This window comes from Amblyomma maculatum, chromosome 2, assembly GCF_055883805.1.
Source record: "Amblyomma maculatum isolate TAMU_Amacu chromosome 2, ASM5588380v1, whole genome shotgun sequence".
Taxonomy (NCBI): domain Eukaryota; kingdom Metazoa; phylum Arthropoda; class Arachnida; order Ixodida; family Ixodidae; genus Amblyomma; species Amblyomma maculatum.
In genome coordinates, this window is record NC_139345.1 from 29,576,159 (window position 1) to 29,598,547 (window position 22,389).

General features: G+C 43.7%; 2 protein-coding genes across 2 annotated transcripts in view; both read right to left on the bottom strand.

The window, feature by feature from the left end:
- Positions 1-12,298, bottom strand: part of Mccc1 (Methylcrotonoyl-CoA carboxylase 1) — a 36,222-nt gene extending 23,924 nt beyond the window's left edge. The window contains exons 1-6 of the mRNA XM_084593655.1: positions 12,186-12,298; positions 11,466-11,527; positions 8,190-8,353; positions 6,484-6,701; positions 4,258-4,405; positions 417-538 (exon numbers count right to left, since the gene is read on the bottom strand). Of these exons, the coding sequence (XP_084449781.1) occupies positions 417-538; positions 4,258-4,405; positions 6,484-6,701; positions 8,190-8,353; positions 11,466-11,527; positions 12,186-12,235 (764 nt within the window). The 5' untranslated portion in view covers positions 12,236-12,298. The remainder of the gene's footprint in view (positions 1-416; positions 539-4,257; positions 4,406-6,483; positions 6,702-8,189; positions 8,354-11,465; positions 11,528-12,185) is intronic.
- A 2,481-nt stretch (positions 12,299-14,779) lies between these two features.
- Rpn2 (Regulatory particle non-ATPase 2) overlaps positions 14,780-22,389 on the bottom strand; it is a 43,933-nt gene continuing 36,323 nt past the window's right edge. The window contains exons 18-24 of the mRNA XM_084593656.1: positions 22,215-22,279; positions 21,783-21,897; positions 20,051-20,197; positions 18,355-18,518; positions 17,471-18,014; positions 16,060-16,135; positions 14,780-14,928 (exon numbers count right to left, since the gene is read on the bottom strand). Of these exons, the coding sequence (XP_084449782.1) occupies positions 14,846-14,928; positions 16,060-16,135; positions 17,471-18,014; positions 18,355-18,518; positions 20,051-20,197; positions 21,783-21,897; positions 22,215-22,279 (1,194 nt within the window). The 3' untranslated portion in view covers positions 14,780-14,845. The remainder of the gene's footprint in view (positions 14,929-16,059; positions 16,136-17,470; positions 18,015-18,354; positions 18,519-20,050; positions 20,198-21,782; positions 21,898-22,214; positions 22,280-22,389) is intronic.

The following is a 22,389-nucleotide window of genomic DNA, read 5'->3' on the forward strand; positions in this document are numbered from 1 at the left end:
TGTACAGCGTAGCAGATGGGAATGATTTCACACATGGGGCGATAGTCCTCACAAATAGCAAATGAAGCAGTGGTGCTGCTGCTGGCCACTCTTTTCGTCTGCAAACAGGATCAGTAACTCATGTTGCACCAGATGCCTGGTGCACAGAACAATGAAATATTCCTTTTTTGTTGCACAGCCAGTACTCTGACAGTGTTGTGGGCGAAAAAAAAAAACAATCGCTCAAGTGCCGCTGTAACCCATAGGTTTTCTGGTGGTGTTGCAATTGCACTTTCTTGAACCTGGGCCGAAACAAGCAAAATTTGGGGGCACACAAGGAGACCCCCATCCACTACACTATGTACTCTAGCTCGTTGTACCCCCAGAAACTAACAACACAGTGTTTTCGCAGAGACGTTGCAGATGTAAAAGCATACCTTGGATCAGCCACGAACTTTTCCACCAGCATGGCATCATCGCCAAATGATTTCATTGCCTCTCGCTTTGCTGACTCCAGCTGCGAGTCGAATTCATCTTCATTCATTGCGACTCGCATGCCCTGCAAGAGGAGGAAAATTTTAACTGATTAAGGTACACCATCCACATAAATGAGCAAAGGCATCACATAAGCATGGTGAAGTCTGCAGTGCAGATCGAGCCAAGAAGCCAGCTGATAGCCATGTTTCACTGCTAAAATCTCCAAGCTTCATGTATTCAGCTCACTGCCATTAAATGGAAAGACCAACGCAAAAAAAAAGGATGTAGAATCTAATTTTTCTTCTCATCAGAAGATGGCGTGGACTCATGCAATGTCGCTATAGTACTAGAGTCCTAACAGCAATATTAAAGGGGCACTGAGATTCCCTGCACATGCCAGACACCAATTCAAAGGAATTATATTAATACCTCCATCAACGTTTTGATGAATTCTCAAGTAAGATGAATAATAAACAATGTGAGGCCATTTGACTGGTTCAAAAATATCTGCTTAAGATGTGGCCTTAAGTTACGACAAGCTTCCACAGTGACCGCAAGCCATGACGACTAAGTGCAACAGCACTCACGAGGCGTCAGTGTGGCAGTGCTAAAGAAAAACCAAATAATAAATGCTCCTTCACAAAAAGGCATACCGTCACAAGATGGCTCCTGTGCACATCCACCTAAACTTGAGGGGAAGGTATTTTGTGGGAGCGCGCTGTCTCGGGAGAAGGCTTTCCTGCTAGCGCAGGAAAGGCATCGTAACATCTGTACTCTACGCAGAGGTCTCAACCTCGCGCGCAATGGCTCCAACAGACTAAAAGCAGTGTATGTGCAAAGCAGACCCACTAGTTGACTGGAGCTTAAAAAACATTAGGGACAATGGCAAGCAGATGCTGAAAAACCTAACCACACTAATACACAAGGTCAAGTTGGTGCATTCATTTTGGGAACAAGCACTTGTGTGTGTCCCTTTTTTCGTCCTTGTTTTCATTGCGCTCCTTCCCAAAATGTAACCATACCAATGTCGAAAATGTTGGAGCCGTTAATGCAGTCGTGTCATACCCTGAAAAGAGCAGCTTGTGTATCCCCATATTTTTAATATGTCCCTTCGGTGTAGGTAGTAGAGTCTACTGCCTACACCACTCTACTAAGCAGACAAATCACTGGTTTTTTCTCTGGAAGTTCTTTGCTAAAACCTCACTGAAATCTTCACAAAACATTTGCACAGCATGATGGGAAAAGCAGCACCCCACCTATGCACCACGCTGCAGGAACCACATAAAAGTGTGCCAGGTGTTGGTTAAAGTGAAGTAGAAGCTATGTACAACTTTTTCAGCAACTCTGGTAAACTAGTCTTCAGAATGGAAATCAAACTAGCGCACTTCAAAACAAAGACACAGGAAGAGAACGACAACACAGCGCTGTGTTGTCGTTCTCTTCCAGTGTCTTTGTTTTGAAGTGCGCTAGTTTGATTTCCAAGATGAATTACCAACTAGCCCGTTCTTCCACCCTTGCTAGTCTTCAGAAACCTAGGTGCATTATAGAAATGCACCAACAGACTGCACGAAGCCAAAACTGCAATGCAGGCTCAATGCCAGATGAAAAACAAATATAGCTGGTTGCATTGCAGGGTTTCACTGGGTTTATAGAAGAAATGCATGTGTGCTACTGGGATTTGGAAAGCAAGAAGTGCATGCTTAGTTTAAACCATGACCAGCAAGATTTCCACCTTCGCCATGTGGCCCTATTATATGGTGTGATGCACTATCCCTGCGCAGCTATATGTGGATGAATAATAACACTTTTGCTACCAAAGGTCAATGGGATGATCATCTGAATGAGATAACCATGCATTTCTAATACAGATGTGAGTAATTAGTCACAAGCTCTTTATCACGCCATTCCATCATCCTCACCACCAACATCAGCCAAGTGGCATGCCTGCAGTACATACTCTGCCCTGCGCAAGTTGTGGCTACCCTATCCCTTGAAGCTCCTTACAGGGCATCCTCTGTTTTCCCTCCTCACCATCAGTTTCTCATCACCAGGGAGAGAGCAAAGCAGGCTAAGAGCCAACAAAAGAAAAGGATGGCCCAGCTGAGATTAAGGAGAGGAAACGGGCACGTCTTGAGAACAGCAGAGGATGACAAAGTGGGCTTCAGGAGAAGGCAAGTGCAGAAGGGAGCAGATGAGATTAGGAGGTTTGCATAAACATGCGAGATTAGTGGGAGAGAGACCTGCAGTGGATGCAGTAAGGTTCATAGTGATGATCACTATCCTTGAGCTTGTTCTTCAATCTGCACTGCTCTCATCTTGCACTGTCCTAATTCCAAACTGGAGCATTTACATCCAAGTTTCAGCAATGCAAACAGATACCAGGTAGATGCAACTAACGCATAATTTTCTTTTGAGGAATAGCAGTCAGTGGCTGTTCATAACCTAAGAGTGCCCACTAAACACCCTCCAACACAATGCAATTCCACAGGTGACTTCATTTTTATGGTGCAGATCTGCGGTCACTACTTAGCCAAGACAGGTATATACTATGTTACCAACATTTCTCATAACTGATTGCTTATTGCAAAGTGCAGTTGCCCTCCTACACACCCTACTGAATTTCACCTCCCAGATAGTTGAACAGTGCATTAGTTTTCTTCACATTTCTCTTTATTTTTCAACATGCACTACACGTCAGATGAGGACCAATACAAAACTTTGCATCTTCAAAAACCTATGAATTACTAATTTTTGCAATGCAGTGTGAAGATAGCTTTCAATATGTTGTGTGTTGTGTGGGCAACAGATTAAATGCACAGCACCTGCAGGCAGAGACCTGCAGCACAGCAATGCATCTGTGAGCATCTGGATACTCAAGTTTGAATTGCATGACAGGTTGCTGGCACTGCACATCACCGATATGTGAGCCTGTGAGATAACCAGCTATGTTTGCCTGTCCCAGTAACAGCATTGTGGTAAACTCATCCATTAATAAAAACAGCGTGAACAGGAAGACACAAGACAAGATAAAAGGAAGCTACAAGACAAACGCTGACTCACAACACAGCCTCAAACTTTAATCCAAGGCCCAGACAAAAACAAATGTGACGAAAATGAAGCTTTCGCGTGAAACATCCTTGGGTTCATCTGCTAAACAAAAAGTCACTCAAAAAAGAAACCTCTTTACTTAAATGAGCAAAAGAAGTCCTGCTGACGCACTTGATGTCCCTTGAAATAAAATATGCTTCTACCAGTTTTCTCGTCAACTTTTCTTTGTGCCGATACAAAATTCTAACCTGGTCAAGTAAGAGAATACACTTCTTCTCCTTCTTCACTGTCTTACAAGAATGGCAATGGATGTTTACCAACTCACTCAACAAAGTATCTTGGTGGCATACTCACGATTCTTGCATTCAAGAACAAAGCTAGTCAACACGGCCAGAGCATGGTCCACTTCAAACTGGTTGGTTGTTTTATGGGGTCTAACGTCCCAAACAAACTCAAGCTATATGAGACGCTGTACTGGAGGGCTCCTAAAATTTTGAATACCTGGGGTTCGTGCACTGAGTTCAAGTAGTGTTGATGAAATATGTAAATGTGCCAGCAATTCACATCTAGCACAGCTTTTCATGTGCAGAGCAATGAAGCAATTTAGTTTCCGTAACATTTTCAACGACTCAATAAACAGTCGTTACACAGAAAAAAAGAAACAATGACGGAAGAGCTAAAGAAATCTCCTATGAGCACTCAAGCAATAGTTTGTTCTTTTCTAAAACACACAGGTCCCTTCCGGGTGCTCACCTTTCCACCACCGCCACGTACAGCCTTGAGCATGACGGGGAATCCAATGCGACGTGCTTCCTCCTTGAGCCGCTCCTGGGTCTGATCCTCGCCGTGATAGCCCTCAATGATGGGCACTTTGGCCGCTGACATGATGGCCTTGGATGTGCTGTAAAGCAGTTGGTGAGTATGTTCACACTTCCTCTGAACAGCTCAACACGTACCACTATCCCCTCTTAAAACTCCATCATCGCTTGTCCACTACAACTCTCAACCCCTACCCAGTGGTGTGAGGGAAGACAGCATTACAGTGACTTGATCCAAGCCTCTGTTGAAATCTTCCAAATGACCTAATGAGTGTATCGTGAAATAACTACACCCTATCAGCATGACCCACTTCCTGGTTTTCGCACCAATTAAAGATTAAAAAACAAGCTATTTCCCACTAGCCATTTCATCACAGTGATCGAAGAGTGGTGTTTCTTTCTCTATAGCTAAGCAAAAAAGGCAGAAGCAGGGCATGCAGCCAGAGTTGACAAACATTTCTCCCTGTCAAACATTTGCCCTGTCTACTTCCAGCAGCGCCATCTGTGCCTGTTTAGATGTCCTAGCACAATGACACATGTACGTAAACTGCTGCACCTGTGCTCTTTTACAAGGCCTTTTGTTGTTCCGCCACAACAGGCAAACATTTCAGCCGCGAATCCTACTTCCATTAGCCTTGATTCAGGTGAATGGGGACTGGGGAGTAAGCAATGCTGTCCCCTCTCTGTCCCTTTCCAAGACAACTCAGTGTGGGAGAAGCTGTTTGGGGCAGGATACAGTGTGTGGGAAAACTCGCATTGTGACGCTCTAACACTCTTATGAAATCCACATGAAGGAAGCCAACAGTCAGCAAAAACAAGGATACCATAGCCGAACATTCCGTCTTTCTTTTTTTTTTAATTTGTGGTGTTCGTGGAATATTAATACAGTAATTATTTTAAGCCTGAAAGATCACTCATTCAGAAGAAAAAAAAAAGCTACATACTAGTGTTCAGATACAGACCCACGGCCTCTGAATTTCATGTTTAGTGCCTTACTGACTGAGTTCCCAAAGCACATGTTCATCTTTACTTGTTGGGTGATTTATTTTGTGTGTAACCTACCCTTGACAGTGTTCACCAGTGCCCTTATCCTCCATAGCAGCAGACATAGTACGATTTTTGCATTACTTCAGATGTCACATGGAATGTCAGTGAACAGGGAGGCAATACAAGATCGGACAGCTGTCGCTGAAGCACAGTTGGCAGAGCACTGTATGTAACTTTGAAGGTAATGAGTTAAGATCCCACCAATGGCATATCATAGTTTTAATTAAACTCAAGGCTGCTAGTACACCCCTGTCGGAAAAAAATGTCCAGCGACGTTGGTGTCAACAGTTTGAAGCCTCACAGCCTCAAAAAATTACAAGCATACCTCTGCGTGATTGGCCAGACAGCTGCATGCTGACAAAAGATCAGATTACACGGTCAAGTTGGAAAGAGCTGTCTAAGTTGGCAGCTCTTTCCAACTTGAGCAAGCTGCAGAAAAGTAACACTCATGTGTATATGCTGCATGAATCTCACTGAGTGTCTGTGAGCTTTTCTTCTACTTTTTAATTAACTACCTTTCAGTCAAAAAACATTAGAAGTGTTAATTACCTATACTGCCACAAAATTTTTAGAAACAGAAAAAATTTCTCCAAGGCTTTCTTGGTCTTGCACACAGTTGGCTTTCTTCATATGCATGTCAAGTGAGGCACCTCATTTCCTTACATGGCACCTCAAGTGAGGCACCTCATTTCCTTAAAACACAGTTTATTCTATCACTACTATAAAGAGGAATTAATAATAAAAATAAACTTCTCAGTTTTCAGAAAGTCTAGAAAATATTAACTGCAACTTTGTGAAGCCCCAATCAGCACACCCAATAATAAAGTTTTCAAATTTTTTTTTTCTTTCTGCATTTAAAAAGGGTGCAGACATCAAGAATCTAGAGCCACCAGTTGCCTGTTGCCCAGCTACAACACACTAGCGCATGGGTGCAAAGCTGAAGCACACTCAATTCGGCTAAATGACCACAACAACAAAAAAACTGCTAGTATATTTGGGTGGAACATCTTGAGCACAAGCAATGCAGGCTATGTTGTGGCAATGAGCTGTCTGACAAGACTCAAGAAATCTGCCTGCGTGACGAAAGCAACAGCAAAAGTAGCAGCAGCAATACCTCTTGATGCCCATGTCCCGAATGGCGGATGCTGGCGGCCCGACGAAGATGATCCCCTCCACAGCACAGCGCTCAGCGAACTCGGTGTTCTCAGATAGGAAACCGTATCCTGGGTGGATGGCCTGGGCACCGCTGCGCTTGGCAACGCCCAGTATACGCTCCTGGCGCAAGTAGCTCTCCTGGGACGCTGCAGGCCCAATGTGATATGCTTCGTCTGCCTGCACACCACAGACCCCTTCACTAACGAAGTTCTAGCTGCTGGCAGCCATTACAGCCTTATGAGAAATATAGTAGCATCATAGTTTAAAGAGCTGTAGGATACGTTCGGCTACATGCTTGCATTAATTAAAACACACAATCGAGATTAGGTGTGCTCCTAACATGTTTCTCAATTTGGCATCACAACAGCCTGTGGGAATTCAAAATCACAATTTCTAGATATAAAAACCATTAAAGAACGCCCACACTAAGGCTGGGATCGAACAACGTGCTCTGTTACTAGATATGGCATTCATACAGCTTTAAGCACGAAAAACAAGACCTGAAATTTTCATGCTGTGAGGTAATCAAGAGCAACAGGGCACAGAGGGCTACATATAGTCATGACCTAGAGAAGAAAAATTGTTGAAAGAAGTATAATATGTCCAGGATAACGGTAAAGGGCAACGTGAGGTCAACGCAGCCAGAGATGGCAATGAAGGACTGCTGTAATGCCCTGCTCTTTTTTATGATGGCAGTACATGTATAATGGCATAACATAGAAAATGTGATGTCGGAGAGCAAATTTTGGTAACCCGTGACATTTCTGGCATTGCTTTCAGTGAGAGCTTCACATACCTAGAAGCAGCCATAGTATAGGCTGCACTTTCAGGTAACATGCTCCCCACTAGAATAAACAGCCAGCAAATTCTTTGCGGTGGTGCGGCCCAGAAAATGCTTTGAGTGACAACCACCACCCTTCGTTTGCCCATGACGTCGTAACTGCAGTTATGCACTCAAGAAGGTCAGCTAAGGAAGGGTTACACTCATGACTGAATACCTGACAAGACAGGCTTAGCGTCGTCTGAAGTAACAAAAACCTATTCAACTACTGATTCTGGCAGTTTCAAAACTTTGTGCCCAAATCACCTCATGACAATATACCATTTCATGGTAGTGTGGCCCCTGTGAATGGAACAGCTGGCATATACAGTAATGCAACTGCCACTTGAGGCACAGCTGGGACTCGACAGCCACCATACACTGCATGCAGCTATGGGCAGCACTGTGACCACTAAGAGCTCGGAAGTATGTAAACAATCACTGACCAATAAATACCTCTGTGTTATTTTAAAGTAGCACAGTGTACCAAAGAGCACAAAGTGCAGGTCAAGCAAGGCTGCAGGAGAAACTAGCACCCTGTCTAAACCCAGGCTCTCTATGTGAAGGATTATTTGGGGCACTGCTCTACTGTTCTACTACTGTTCTATTGTGAAAAAACAAACTGAGAACTGTGCTGACTGCATAAGGGCTTTCCAAAGCCTGAAAGAATGCTACATTGCACACAAGTCAGCTGAAAACAAGCCAAGACAATAAAGTTGGCAAGCATCTGAGGAAAAAAAAAAAAAAAAAAAGCTGCGACATCCAGCAGCTCCTTTCTTGTAAAAACTCTATGATGGTCAAACTGCACGGGCGAATGAGATCTATGCGAAGGGCACAACACTGACCATGGTGACATGCATTGCCTTTCGGTCAGCATCACTGAAGACGGCCACTGAGCGGATGCCCAGTTTTCGAGCAGAGCGGATGACACGACAGGCGATTTCACCCCGGTTGGCAATGAGAATTTTCTCAATGGGCCGTGGCGGACTGCTGCTGCTGCCACTGGCATCTGCATGGCACAGGTCATGTATTTTTGTGAGCTTGAACACAGCAGCAGGTGCTCGCGCATCTACCACGCAACAAAAATGAAGGGTTAGTTATAAGCGCACAAAGGCATTCAAGAGTAATGAATAGGCAGGCAGCCTGAAAGAATGACTCAGCACCAGAACGCTACCCAGCCATTGCAAATAGAGTTACCCTGACTAAACATTCCACCCATACTGGATAACCTCGGAACCGGACACTATGAACATGCTTTTCTGTTAATACTAACAGAAATGTGCAAAAAATAAAGTCACAGATTACAGCCAGCAAGATCAACAGTAGTTCATACAATAAGTTAATTTTAAAAGTCCAAATCATGCAACTTAATTAAGGTAATATAAATTAGTGACCTTAGTATTTGACAAAAAATAAAAAAGGGAATTACCACACAGCCTGTTCCTTGAAAAAAAAAAAGTATTTTTAAGCCTTCAACTAACCTAAGCTTACAGAGCAGAGGGTGACGGAAGGATGATGTAGAAGAACTGGTAGCGGCGCTGATATGCAAAATATGTGGTGATGCTTTGTGAAATCAAATTCAGTGAATATCAGTAGTGCCTCCAACGTTTTCAGTGAATTGATTGGCCTGAATAGGCAGAAATAAATTTCTTTTCTGCACACACATATCCTGAAAGAAATCTTGTTTTCGACTGCATCACTAGAAAAGCTATATGATAAACACATCTCAGTTGCACTGGCAAGCATTGCACCACATGCCTAATGATGCAATCTAAGAGGAGGAAAATTAGGCAGCTCTACACAAAAGAAAACATGTGCAAAATTGGAAATATCTATTTTATCAGTAGCAGGGATAATATCTAAGTTGAGACTCTTCTTTAAGCTTCCTCCAACTATCTGCTTACCACTACATCAAGCTTTGTGCTTTTTCTTGTACCCAATTCTCATGCCAGGAATCCCTTGTGGTGGCCTTTAATGGCCACAGAGAATTTCAGAATTTAATGTTAAAGGGAATGACAATTGACTAAAATATATCATGAGGTTGTGAGGAAATTGAAAAGATCTAGCCACATAGTGCAAGAAGAGAGGACTGTAATACAGAAGAAAGAAGGCTTTAAAATTTTAATTTGGAGCTGAGAATTGCAGCAAATAAGCTAATGAAACATCCTGCAGTGCAACTTTGCCATTATCAATGTATCCAACCATGTGACCACATCTCGGCAAAGCGCAATGTATGTTTACAAATACACAAGTGCAACATATGTAAAATAAATATGTAAATATGTCAAACATAAAAGTTCTTTATTTCACATTTTTTCTTGGGTCACCAAGGAAAGTATTTTGCTGCTCAATACCAATGTGTTGGCTGCAGGAATTGCCCTAAAAAAGACTAAAATTTCAAAAATTAATTTCTCGTACTTAAAATAAATTACCTTTCAAAACCTTCCTTATCAGTTACATAGGACTTAAGGTTCTTAAGGGTATTTATTTTACTGTTTTGCTTGGGTCACCAAGGGTAGTTTTTGCTGCTCAAACCCAACGTCTTTGCTTAAGATAGGCTGTTTGCCATTTCTTCCTCATGACAGTGCAGGTTATTTTTGAATGGAAATTTTTCTTGCTGTTTCCTGTTTTATGAACTATTACCGTGTGTTTAAAAATTGCCTCCCTGCTTTGGAGCTCTTTCAACCAAAAAATTCAAATTCTGTAATTTTGCCTGTTCTCTTACAAAAAAACTGGAAATAAAATGTTTTGCGGCTATCTCAGCAATCCTTTGGTTTCCTATTACAACTCTTATTATTCTGAAAATAATATTTTTCACTGCATTTTCTACCGGTCATATCTCAAAATAAAAGACGTCAGAACGTGCAATATATTTGAATAAGTATGATGGTAGTGTAATATTTAAGTGTGGGAAACCTGCGAGATTTTTTCCAACAAAGTCTGACATGGCTGTAAAAACACTGGATCACTTGGCATGTAATGACCCAACTCAGATTGCATTAGACCCTGGTCTATTACTTTTGCTGGAGTGCAATCACTGTGATTCCCAGCATAAGTATATGGTGGCTAGATAAGAATACATAAAAATGAGCAATCCATGCAGTGATAAAAAAAAAAAATTATTGGTAAAGACTTCTACAGTGCCTATAACAAAACCGTTGAAAATCGAGCACCTTGAACACTATTTCTAGTTGTGAAAAAAAGAACAGGACCTTTAAAATTCAGTTGTCAGCCCCTTTAAAAGATACCAATTCATGAGAATAGACACTTCCAATATAGGAAGCACAGTTGACTCTCAAAGTAGTCTGCAGTCCAAAGGAAGGTGCTCTTGTCTTCTGCCAATTGCCGCACTAGCTGTTTCCAATCATTGCCAAGCCTTTTTACTCTTTCGTTTGCCATGAATCAAACTGCAGGCACTTTGATCAATGCTTATAATGTACTAGAATTCCCCGCCACACATTTTCCAATCTTATTTCTGCATGTATTTGGCTGTTTCTGACCTGATTAATATGTCAAAGTCTTTGCCTTGATACGTCCCTGATTGCATGTCATGAGTAATTCAAGTAATGGCCAAAATGGTACAATCCCTAAAAATTCCATCTATTGTAGTGTGGCGCAGAAGTTCTGGCATACCTAAAATTCCAGAGAGAGAGAGAGAGAGAGAGAGAGAGACTCTTTAATGGAAAAACAGAGAATTTTGCCGGCGTTTAGATTTCGCTGGCATGCTACTCTGTGTAGGAAGGCGAATTCGGGAGGGAATGATTGAAAAAGAATGGTGAGGGAAATAATAGAATTGAAGGGGCAGATAAAACACGGCCATTAAATACGTGTTAAGGTGCTTCGTGGAGTAATGATATAAAATGAAATAATGAAATGCATGGTCCGACAAAAGTTCACAGCTTGCAAAATGCCTGAGGGAAACATGTGAGGTGAATTTAGAGGTCGTCAACGAAAATTCCAGCTTTCACAAGGTGCCGTGTGGTCTCTTGCGCCAAATTTGTAGTCAGTTAAGAAATGTAGTGCCGCAAGTACTTCTGCTTGCTGCTGCCATCACAGTTGACAGTGCCTAAATACAAATGGCATGCGTGTTAGGAGACATTAGACTGAAAATTATATCTTACACAAACGTTGGCCGTACAGTGCCTTCCAGCATTTTGGTGGCGCTCTCCAGAAGCAAACTACACTGTGCCGAGAGGAAAAAGAAAACCGGTATCACGATAAGCGACAGCTTCAGTGGACAGCACACAGTGACAAGGCATCCAAGCAGAACAGGACACCAGCCCGGTGACGACAGTGAACCTAACGTGACCTAACCTGGTTCTGACAGGTCGCTATCCTAACCGCTTAAGGTTTAATGGCTATGGCGATGCTATTCCCTACTGTTAATAAACTGAAACCCTAAAGAACATTTAACAAAAGCGCAAACGTGGTTCATAAAAAAAAAAAAAAAAAAAAATGAGCGTCGTTATAACAACCGCAACTGCTGTGCAGCAGCTAGCTACAGGGACCACACAGCTGCAACGTTTCGTCTAGACAGAACGCTACACATTCTGTAAACGGAACCGTTGACGAGTCTAAACAGCAGGCACTTATAATATCTACCACACGGGGCAGCATGCTTCAAGACCCCGTTCACGACCACGCTAGGAAACGATCGGTCGGGCGATCATCAGGCGATTGATATATACGATTAGCTGGAACGAGAGCTGGCAAAGTGCCTATCACGCGTTCTGAAACAAAAAGCTTTATCTCTGCACTTTACTGACTAACAGACAATCTCATTAAAAATTTTCATAAATATTTCCCACTGCTCGAATAGGTAAACGCATCAGAAAACTTACCCAAAGTATTGCAGACGAGCACATCGCATGTGCGCGGCCATAGTGGCCATAGCTGTAAATGATGATGATAGGGATGATAGCCATAGCTGTAAATGATGATGATCTTACCACAGCTGCTGCTGTGGTAAAATAACAATAAAAGAAGTCTATACGTCTGTCACACTTATTCCACTTGTTCTGTGGACCCCTAAACAGTGCCGTAAGGAAGTGGGGAAGATGGGATTGAAAGCGGTATAAAGTTAAATTATAGTTTCAGAGGCCACGGAGGATAATTATGAGGAAAGGCGCATGTCACACTTCTAGTGCTTATGGCATGGTAGCTTCTGGGACGTTGCAAGGGAAGACGGGAGTGAAAGAAGTGAGGATGAGAAAGTAACGGTGCACATCTATCGCACAGAATGCGGTTTCCGTTAGGGTTCGAACCCTGTACTCCTAAAGCCCCTTAGGTACTCCGGCTCAGCGCTAGTAGCCGCGGTATTTTGCGTTGCGCTTGCTCAGTATTTTATGGCTGTGGGCTGGCGTGGGAGGGGATAGTGTGGAGGAAAGGATTGATACTCAGCTCTTCAATTCCTGTGCTACCAGCAAAGCCCAGTTTTTATTATGGCAACACCATTCGATCCATTTTTTTTTTTTTTTTTTTTGAAAAGGTTCTAGAATGGTCTCACTTGCCCTGCCTGGTTTGAAGGAACTTGAAATTTAGTTGACAGCTGCTTCCATCTAGGTTCTGAACGGCGGATGTCGACCAATAGAGCGGGCATGCAGCGGGGGTTGAAAGATTTGTGGCAATTTTCTGACGTGAACTTTCTTTGGTCACCAACTTCCCGGTATGGCTGCCAATGGTAAAAATTTCTTAGTTGGGAATCTGCAGGTTTTTAATGGTCTCATCAGGTCCCAAGTGGGTCTATGGTTTGTTGCTGGCTCAAATGGTCCCAAAAGGTGGCCTTCTGGTTTGCTACTGGTTATGGTCCCATAAGATAGCAACTGCTCCTGTACTGGGCTCTTCTGGTCCCAGAAGGAAGCCTTCTGGTTTGTTGCTGGCTGGTATGGTCTCATAGGGCAGCAACCGGTCTCTTGTGTGGGGGTAGTCTGGTTTGCTGCTGGTTGCAATAGCAGCATTAAGGCAGCAAGTGGTCTTGTCTGGGGCTTTTACGGTCCCAAATGGCAGTTCTGGTTTCAGGTTAGACCTTTTTTGCTGTTTTTGGAGGCTTTCTCGTTTTTGTGGTAATGGTGTTTTTCAACTAACAGAATTTCTCATGTAAATCTTCTGGATTCAGCCCTCTATAATGTACACATATAGCACCAAAACTTGTGAGAAAACTTTGGTAATGACAACTCATTTTTATTCTTCGTTATAATGCATTAGACATTCCCGTATTCAGACCACCACATGGTTTTCACATACGGCCGCTAAATAACAAATTTTATTCCCTCACGAAGTCCGGTTTAGGTTTCAACAGTCGAGTAGTGGTTTATGGGGTTTAACATCCCAAAGCGAGTCAGACCGAGAGACGTCGTGGTGAAGGGCTCTGGAAAATATCGACCACCTAGGGTTCTTTAACATATATTGACATCACACAACGTTGCCTCTTCTTTCCTGTGACAGAGTGTTGCAAACAGCATAAGATGGTGCCTCCGGTGCCATCGTTGGGGACATGGTCAGTCTTGCTTTGCTGCCGCCACGTAAGAACATCCACCTTCATGTTATTGTATCAGGCAACTATTCAAATAATTTTGGTATTAAAAGAATACTGCTGACCCAATGCTATTTCTGTGCAAACTTTGAGCTGCAAGGATTCGGCGGTTTAGGTGGGAGAAGCATTTCATGGCACGCATGTAATTGTGCAACGCACTGTGTTTACTGGGACCAGTATAGCAACTGAGACCAGTAGCTACAGGAAATCGGCCAATAAACCATTACAACAAGTACCATAAAGAATCCCATTCGGACATTTTCACCTGGGAATTAGAATGTGGCCGCCGAGGTGCACTCGTTGCGCGGTGAAAAAGGTCCGACGCAAAGTTTGGTAAGCGCTGATGAAAGCACGCTCGCCAGTGAGAACAGACAGACATTTTAGACATGCTTGCAGCTGACTAGGCTAAAGCTTCGTGCAACACCAACTATATACACATTTAAGTTGAAACTAGTGTACAACCAACGGTAGCACCAAAATGTTTTTTGCTGGTTCAAGCAATGATGCTACAGTGTACTATGCAACCAAGAATACGAATTATGTTGTAGCCAATCTGAGCTAGGAAAAGCACCTGTTCTGCCATCATGGCAAAACGGTTGGCGGGACCTTTAAACTCAAGATTACTAAAATGAACCAAGGTGGAACCAATCATTTGCTGCTGGCATAATGCACTGGAAGCAAGTAGTGATAGCGCCAGCAGTCACCAATTCATTTAGCGGAATAGCAAGGGAGCTTCAGCGGCAACATGAGATTTCTAGCATCATGATTTGGGAAATGTGCTGATGTAAACTCTTCGATAGAGCTTCTGTTCCAAAAATGATTAACACTAGGAAGACAAAGTGTGTAAAGACCCGACATCGTGGGTGCTGCTTCCAAACAAGCTGTATTCAGAGAAATGCACGCTCACAAGAAACAAAGTCCTTATATTTGTTAGTATTCACAGAGGTAATAAACCAAAGCAAAGCACAATCAGTCATGGTCGAAGGGATACTCGAAAGGCTCCGGGGGCTCAGGCTCATCTCCTTCTTCATTCTCTGCGGTGGGGCCTCCCGCTGCAAGAGAGAAGAGATTATATGAGCACATGGGCATTCTGCCCTGCTACCAGCCCCACTCATGTCAGATGCGACATGAGTGGAACAATATCAAGTCAGTTCAAACATCTAGTGCACAATTAAACGCCAATGCCATCATCAATAAGCGAAATGCCAGCAGGACACTTGTAATGAAAGGCAAAGACTAAAACGTTAGCTGCTAGAGAAGAAATACAGATGAGGCGCAACAGCCCTCCCATAAAACTGTCTTCGTGACATTCAAGTAAAAATCAAGTGCTCTATTAATGAGTCTCACTCTGCTAAAATCTTCTCATTTTGTTGTGTTTTTGTCATCTTTTCTCGCGGGACGCTTTTCATTGTTTTATCATTGAAAGCCCCTCAATATCAGGGGGGTGTGTTATACAACGGATAATACGGTGACCATGTTTACTATAGCGAGATCTTACTTTGCGTTGCACAACAAAAAATTTAACATTGGAATATCTTTAATTATAAGTTCTCTATATAACTCATGATAGAGATATTTTTTGCGCTCAAAGCATAACAGGAATGACAGGCAACATTGGCAATCTATGAATGCGCCATTCCTCTCTCTAGCCACGAATTTGTCTTATAAAGGGGCAGGCTTCACAATGAAAGCAACGTGTACGAAAGCCAAGATGAGCTAGCATGGAAAAACTTTCTGCTGCTTATTTTAGCATTTATGCAACTGGCGCACCTTTCATGGATTCCCGAGGAAAGCTGCCAAAAGCTGACAAGGTTCTGATGTTTGCATATGCGCCTGATAAGGGACGTGGCCACACAGCAGCATGACCCTGCGGACGAGTTTGTGGTGCCTTGCCTGCCGAATGTAGCCAGGTTCCATGTCAGGACCCAGTAGAATATTTTTGCTTAGGGTTGGTGAAATAACCCTAATACAAACTTCATATACTGTAAAACAATTACCTGTACAAAGCAAGTGTCATTATAAATCGGCTATAATAAGAGGTCTCGATGGCATTGAAAAATGTCCAAGTAACTTTGTTGGGTGCCATCCTAGGCACCTCCTCAGATGCCAATGCACACGGGGTGTATTGCCATGGCCACGTGTCATCAGAAAACAAGGTGGAGGCGCACAAGGCAGGGGCTCACCAGAAACAGGCTCCACCAATTCCTCCTCTTCGCTCGACTTTGTGTCAGTCACCATGATGATGCCGCCAATTGTGATCTGAACCAAAATGCCCAAGCACCATAAGTGACAATGGTGCTACCATACTACCATCTCACTGCCTCCTTCGGCACGCTGACCCGGAAAGTGTCTCTGCATACACAGTTTACTCTGAATACTATGAAATCATATTCTCAACAACACACACACAAAAAAAAATCATGAACTGCTAATTTAGCCATACTGCTCGAAAGAAATCCCTGCAGGCTGACTTCTATTTAATAGTTGGGGTGCGCAAATATCCAATATTTCGAATACACATCGAATATGTTTGTTATTCGATTTATATTCATATTCGAAACTGATATCTTCGAAATTTTCCGAATACACTTTTCCAAAATTTCCACAGCATCTCTGCACTGCGCGCTTCGAGCTTGACAGCATGACAGTTCAGCGAAGCATCCTCAGAGTGCAACGGAGCCATTTTATGAAGAGGACCTTCCTTTTTATGTAGATGGCCCTCCCGAGAGTGTGCACAAACAGAGCACTTGACGAAATAAGAAAAAAAATAAAATCGCTCTCACTTTAATTTCATCTCAAATGCTGACAACTATCGAGCAGATGTTCACCATATAAAATGATTGTGATGCAAACTGTTTTTGGCAGCTTTTTCAAGTGCATTCGATACTTCAAGCTTTCGGTTAATTCTGACATCTTTTCTGTTTCCCTGAAGGCTGAAATAATGGCAGTTTGCTACATTCAGCAGAGACATTGTTGCGGTGAAATAACTAAAGGGGTTGAAATAACATAACGACATGAGACAGCTCTACACGACTGTGCACAAAAACGGTATGTCGAGTCCTATTTAGAATTTAATTGGTTTATCAGTAGGGTGAACACTTCTTTGCAATTTTAGTTTAATTTTACTTGCAAATGCTACACGAATTTTGAAATAAGCAAGAAAGGCAATGCTTGCCATTTTCTGTTCTTCTTTTCACATATCAAATATTCTATATTTGAACTCTTTTTTTTTTTTTTGCCATATCTGCATTTGATTCGTATTTGAAAATTTCAATATTAGCACACCCTATTTAATAGAACTATGTAACGAAATTCAAGGCATATTATCGAACTGCTTTTAGCTGTCCCAGTGCATGCATAAGAAGGCAGTGTGCCACAACACGTGCACGTACGAAGCCCATCTAATAATAGCTGCCGCACCACTAAATCAAAGCAGTGTACAGAGGCGAGAAGAACATGGCTATCTTCCCACAGATGCAGTAACACAGGAGCACAGGCGACTGACTCAGCATGTGTGCACCAAACTCTAACTGCAGCTAAAAATGAAGAAAGAGTACTGAAGTGCAATGCGTGAAAGAAAAGCGGCCAACTCACATCCTTGATGGGCCGATAACGTGACCCTTCAGGCATTGCCAGCAGCTTAAGTTGTGGTTTCACTACTCGTGCTGGGTTGGAGAGGAGCTCAAAGTTTGGCTCTGGCTTAGCCTTGGTCTCAGTCTTGGCTTCGGCTCCAGCAGGAGTGTCGGTTTCTTCTTTCTTGGCCTCATCTTGTGTGGCAGTGGCTGCAGTTCCTGTGGTTGGAGTGGTGTCTTCCTTCTTTGCTGCAGTGGACACTGCTGCAGCTGGTGTCTGTTCGTCCACCTCCATGGTTTCCTGAGTTGCCGGAGTGGTTGCAGGGGACTCCTTGCCCGAGTGTGCCTCACGGCGGCGGGCTTTGGCTGTGATCGACAGCACAGCGGTGGTGACCTTTTCACGCTCACGCTCCTTCTTCTCCTCCAAAGGTGGTGGGTAGGCAAAGGTCGAGGGTTTGGCTCCTGACCGTATCTGCAGGCGCGGCATGCGCAGCTCTCCAGTCAGAGCAACCAGGCAGGTGGGACTCAGGGATAGCGACAGGAAGTGTGCCAGTGGGAACCAGTACCTGGGGACATGACAAGAATAAGACCACTCTACAGCATGCTGCTGGTCCACCTTTCACACTAGGCATGCACCCTTCTGTTTTTACACGAATCTTTTCTTGTACGCCCTTAAAATGTTCATAGTAAGCGTAAGAAAGAAACTGCATGATTGTGGGCAAGCCTGACCAAAAGCAAGCTGCACCCTGACTGCCCTTTGACTGCTGCTCCTGTCTGCCTGTATTCCAGGGAGAAACAGATAAAGCAGTCTCTAAGTTGTGGTGTGAATAAGGCAGTCACTACCCAAACTGCTTCAAACAGGTCCCAGCTGGTGCCCTTTGCATACCACACAAAGAAGGTGCTCACCAGAACTGCGTGAACACCAGCATTCCCACTACAGCGGCCATGTTGACGTGGCCAGTGCGGGAAGTCAGAGCCACCGTCACATTGCGCCCGCCAGCATCCAGTATGCCCTGGGCCAGGATGGCCCCCAGCTTGGCCATCACATCGTCGTGCTTGTCACTCACCACCTGCGGACATGGCAGACTAGCTTATATAGCACCAGAGATATAGGCGACTAAAAATGGCGTCTGTCTTCTCTCTTAACTCGTACACTGGTCCGAAAGAGAAAGACTATAGATTGGTATTGCACTTTGCCCACTAAAGCGTCACAAACCAACCCAACTTTTTTTTTTTTCTTTTTCTGCTAGCCGCGATCTGCTGCGATGCAATGTGTGGAAACTTGGGTGAACGCACAGCACCGTAAGTCTCCATGTGGCACGAAAGGGAAGGTTTGAAAATGGCTTGAAAATGGTCAGCTCGCTTTTCATGAAAGGCACATGTATGTGGCATCCACGCTCATGGCATTGCGTCGACAGAAAGGAACGCATTTGATTGTCACTTTTTGGATCCATTTTTCAGGGACACTCTAAGTCACTTTCAGAGTGGAGTGTGACAGCATTAAAACCATTGTGTAGCTGCGCAAGGTTCCCTTCACAGCATAGCAATATGCTCACTGTTGCACTTTTAATTCTTTTAGCACAGGATGTGGATCTAACCTACTGCCATCGATCTCGGCACCAGCAAACATGGCCATGTCATATGGTCTCATGACATCATCCCCCTCTATGACCAAACAGTGTATGGTCATGCCACTCGCAAACTGCCAGAGCACATGCAGATCTCTATAATCTTGAATTACAGGGTTGCAGAACTTCTTCGAACTCATCGAGATTTCGAATTAACCAAGTTTGAATTATTGAGGTTTTATAAACTGTACATCAATCAGAATAAAGTCTATTGTAGGTGAGAGTTTACTGCCTCAATGTGCTTGTGTTTAAAATGTTTAGAACATTAGGTCTGTTAGAACATTACTGCCTTTGTTCCTTCTGGCCCAATGCATAATATAGTATGATGCATAATAAGGATAAAAAGTTTTGAACACACTGAACTATGCTGTTTGGTCTCTTTTGGTTCAAAAATCTGTTCGAACTAATTACATCAGATATTATTCCTGAAAATTTACTATTTATTCACTTTGAGCCAGAAAACCAACATTCATGCCCTACAGAGCTACTTTTTCATTAATGTGCACAGAGATCTTAACACTTCTGTCATTTTGCAATTTTCCACATGAGCTCTCCGTGCAGCCCCAACTTTGAGGCTTCCACGTGCATGTTTAGTTTTGTGTGGTAAAAGAAATACATTCAGCATGCTCCCAACAATGTGACTAGTCGCACCACAAGGATTTCTCAAGACAATGCTTTGCGAGGAGGCTGCTGAGCCAGGCAGCAATCGAGGTGAGTGAGGTTTTGGCTGCACTGCTAACTGCTGTGCTTAAGTTTTGTACTCCCAAGAAGGGGCTGGCAGAGTGCCTTGTTTCTCTGTTTTGTTGTTTATTTTTTTTCCAGTGCTGTTTGGTTTGATTTGTGGAGTTTAACGTCCCAAAGCAACTCAGGCTATCAGAGACGCCATAGTGGACGACCCCAGAAATTTCGACCACCTGGGGTTTTTTAATGTGCACTGACGTCCAGTGCTGTCATGAGTCCGCCCTTAAGCTTGCCTTGTGGTAGAGCTGCCGGAAGTCCTTCACTTTTGGGCAAGTGGCTTCAGTCTGCTGGATGAGTATCAATGCTGAGGCAATCAGCGCCCCCTGACGGACGTAGTTGACTGGGTCATTGGTCATTGGCTCTAACAAGGACAGAGCCTCCTGCACACAACAGTAAAAAAAAAATGTACCAATATTATGTGACACGTGCACAACTTTGTGGCTTCAGGGCACAGAAGCCCATGTTGGGCAGAGCACTACTTGGGGTCTGTGCATAGTCTAAAGTTTTGACTTGCAAAGCAAAATGCAAATAAAAAATTGGCCAAAAATAAAATTGAATCTCTGCATGCAAATAGTTTGAATACAAAACCAAGTCAGGTTCACAAGAAGCTGGCTATCCAAGCCAGGAAGTTTTGCCTAGGACGTAGGTAAGCACCACCGCACCACACATGCCACCATATGAATGAGGTGCGTTGAACATTTGAATGCCTTAATGGCGTCTGTCTAATTAAAGTAAAAGCCAACTGTGAGCAAAAAATGAGCATTACCATTTCCCCATAGTTTGGGTTTACTTTCATGATGTCAGCACTCCTAGAATAACAACCTAGCAGTTTTTATTTTTCTTTCTCGCTCAGCAGTGGTATAGGAGCAACACCATAAGCTATGCTGTTGAGAAGGATGCGCTCAATGTTATCACTGTTACGTTTCGTTGTCACTGCGGTCCTTCAATGAAAGTTCTGCAGCCTGTTCAGAGAACTCAACGGTGCATTGACTAAGTGGCCGGACAGCAGATGGGTCCTGCACACGCCAGACTGTACACTTGACCTTGATCAGTCTCTTCTGGGAAGTGTATAACTACACTTCTCCCAGTTAAACCGCTGAATCCTTAGAGCTCAGACATTGCACAGAAATGGCATTTGTTCGGCAGTATATTATTCTATTAAATTTGCTTGCCGTACTAGCCTGATTTCATTAGTAATATCATCTGTGGCAATGACACCTGTGGCTTCACTGTGTTTTGTTTACCCTGCCATAGAGGTTTGGCAAAAGAAGGTATGCGGCTGGAGTCGTTTTGCAGAAAGTTTGAAGAGTATAAATTCTGCTGTAATTTAAAAGCATAGCTCCTAAACGATACCAACAGACAATGGTTGCAAGGACCATATACCATAATAAAGAGTGGCACTAAAGTTGCAGGCACTGCCACTATATGGTAGCATGAAATGTTGTAGCGAAACCTACATTCGGCTAGTAGAAGCGAGCTGCGCCACGCCTGTCTGAGGCCACAACTGTGCATGTACCGTAACCATAGCAACCAGCTGCACTATTCCACAAGTGTTCCACCACTGCGCCGACTCGTGAGGTCAAGTGCCTCAATATGCCGCTTCACTGCGCATGAGCAAACCACAAAGAGGAGAAGGGTTGTTTCCGCACTTTGCATGCGTGCGCCATTGCAGAAAGCTGACCGAGTCGAGCAGGAAAGCGTCTGCCAGCATCACATGCAGAGGACATGAAAGTGGGTTCTGCATAGAACGCTGCTCAACTTTCATGCATTCAACAGAACGCTAGTTGTGTTCAAAGCAATGCTCGGTAGCCTACAGCTAATGCTTTAGCGCTGCATTCGGTTCAGCAGCAATGAACACCTCTAATTTTTTTTTTTTTTTTCCTACTCAAGTCCAGGCAACAGTAAATCTAAGAGGCTAATCCACTGTAGAGCAAGTGGTACTACCTCAAACACAATGGGGCTCACCTTGTTGCCTGTACCAGCACAAGAAATGCCCAGGGCCATGGCTGAACCATAGCGCACATTGGGATTGTAGCTCTCCGACAAAAGAGACACCACCCCAGGGCACTGCTCGGGTGTCCTGCAAGGTAATCGCCAAGTTTCACATGATCGGCCTGCACCAGGCTCTGCGACACTGAATGCGGACTTCACAGAAGAATGTCACCATAAGTATGTAGCCTTACCACCCAGTGCTAGCGGGCAAACAAGTGATGGCATCACACAGCACATGCTTTCCCAGCTGGTTATGCCAACCCAAGAAAAGGTCATTAGCTGCAGTCCAATGCTGTCCCTGCTACACTCCACATGACTGCAAGTCACAACTTCTACTTGCGCGCTCGCACATCGCAGATCCTCCCCCGTCTAAGCATGCTCTTAGTGCATTCAAACCTGCCTCACCTAAACAAGATGAACCCGAGGGCCTCAACTGCCGCACGCCTCACGTCGTCATTGACATCGCTCACCTGCAGAGAAAAGCACATCGCACATAAACACATTAATGTCAAGCACACCAGGCATGATTTTTTGTGATGGCAAAATTCCACAACTAGTCTAATCCCCAGCTTCTGCCAAC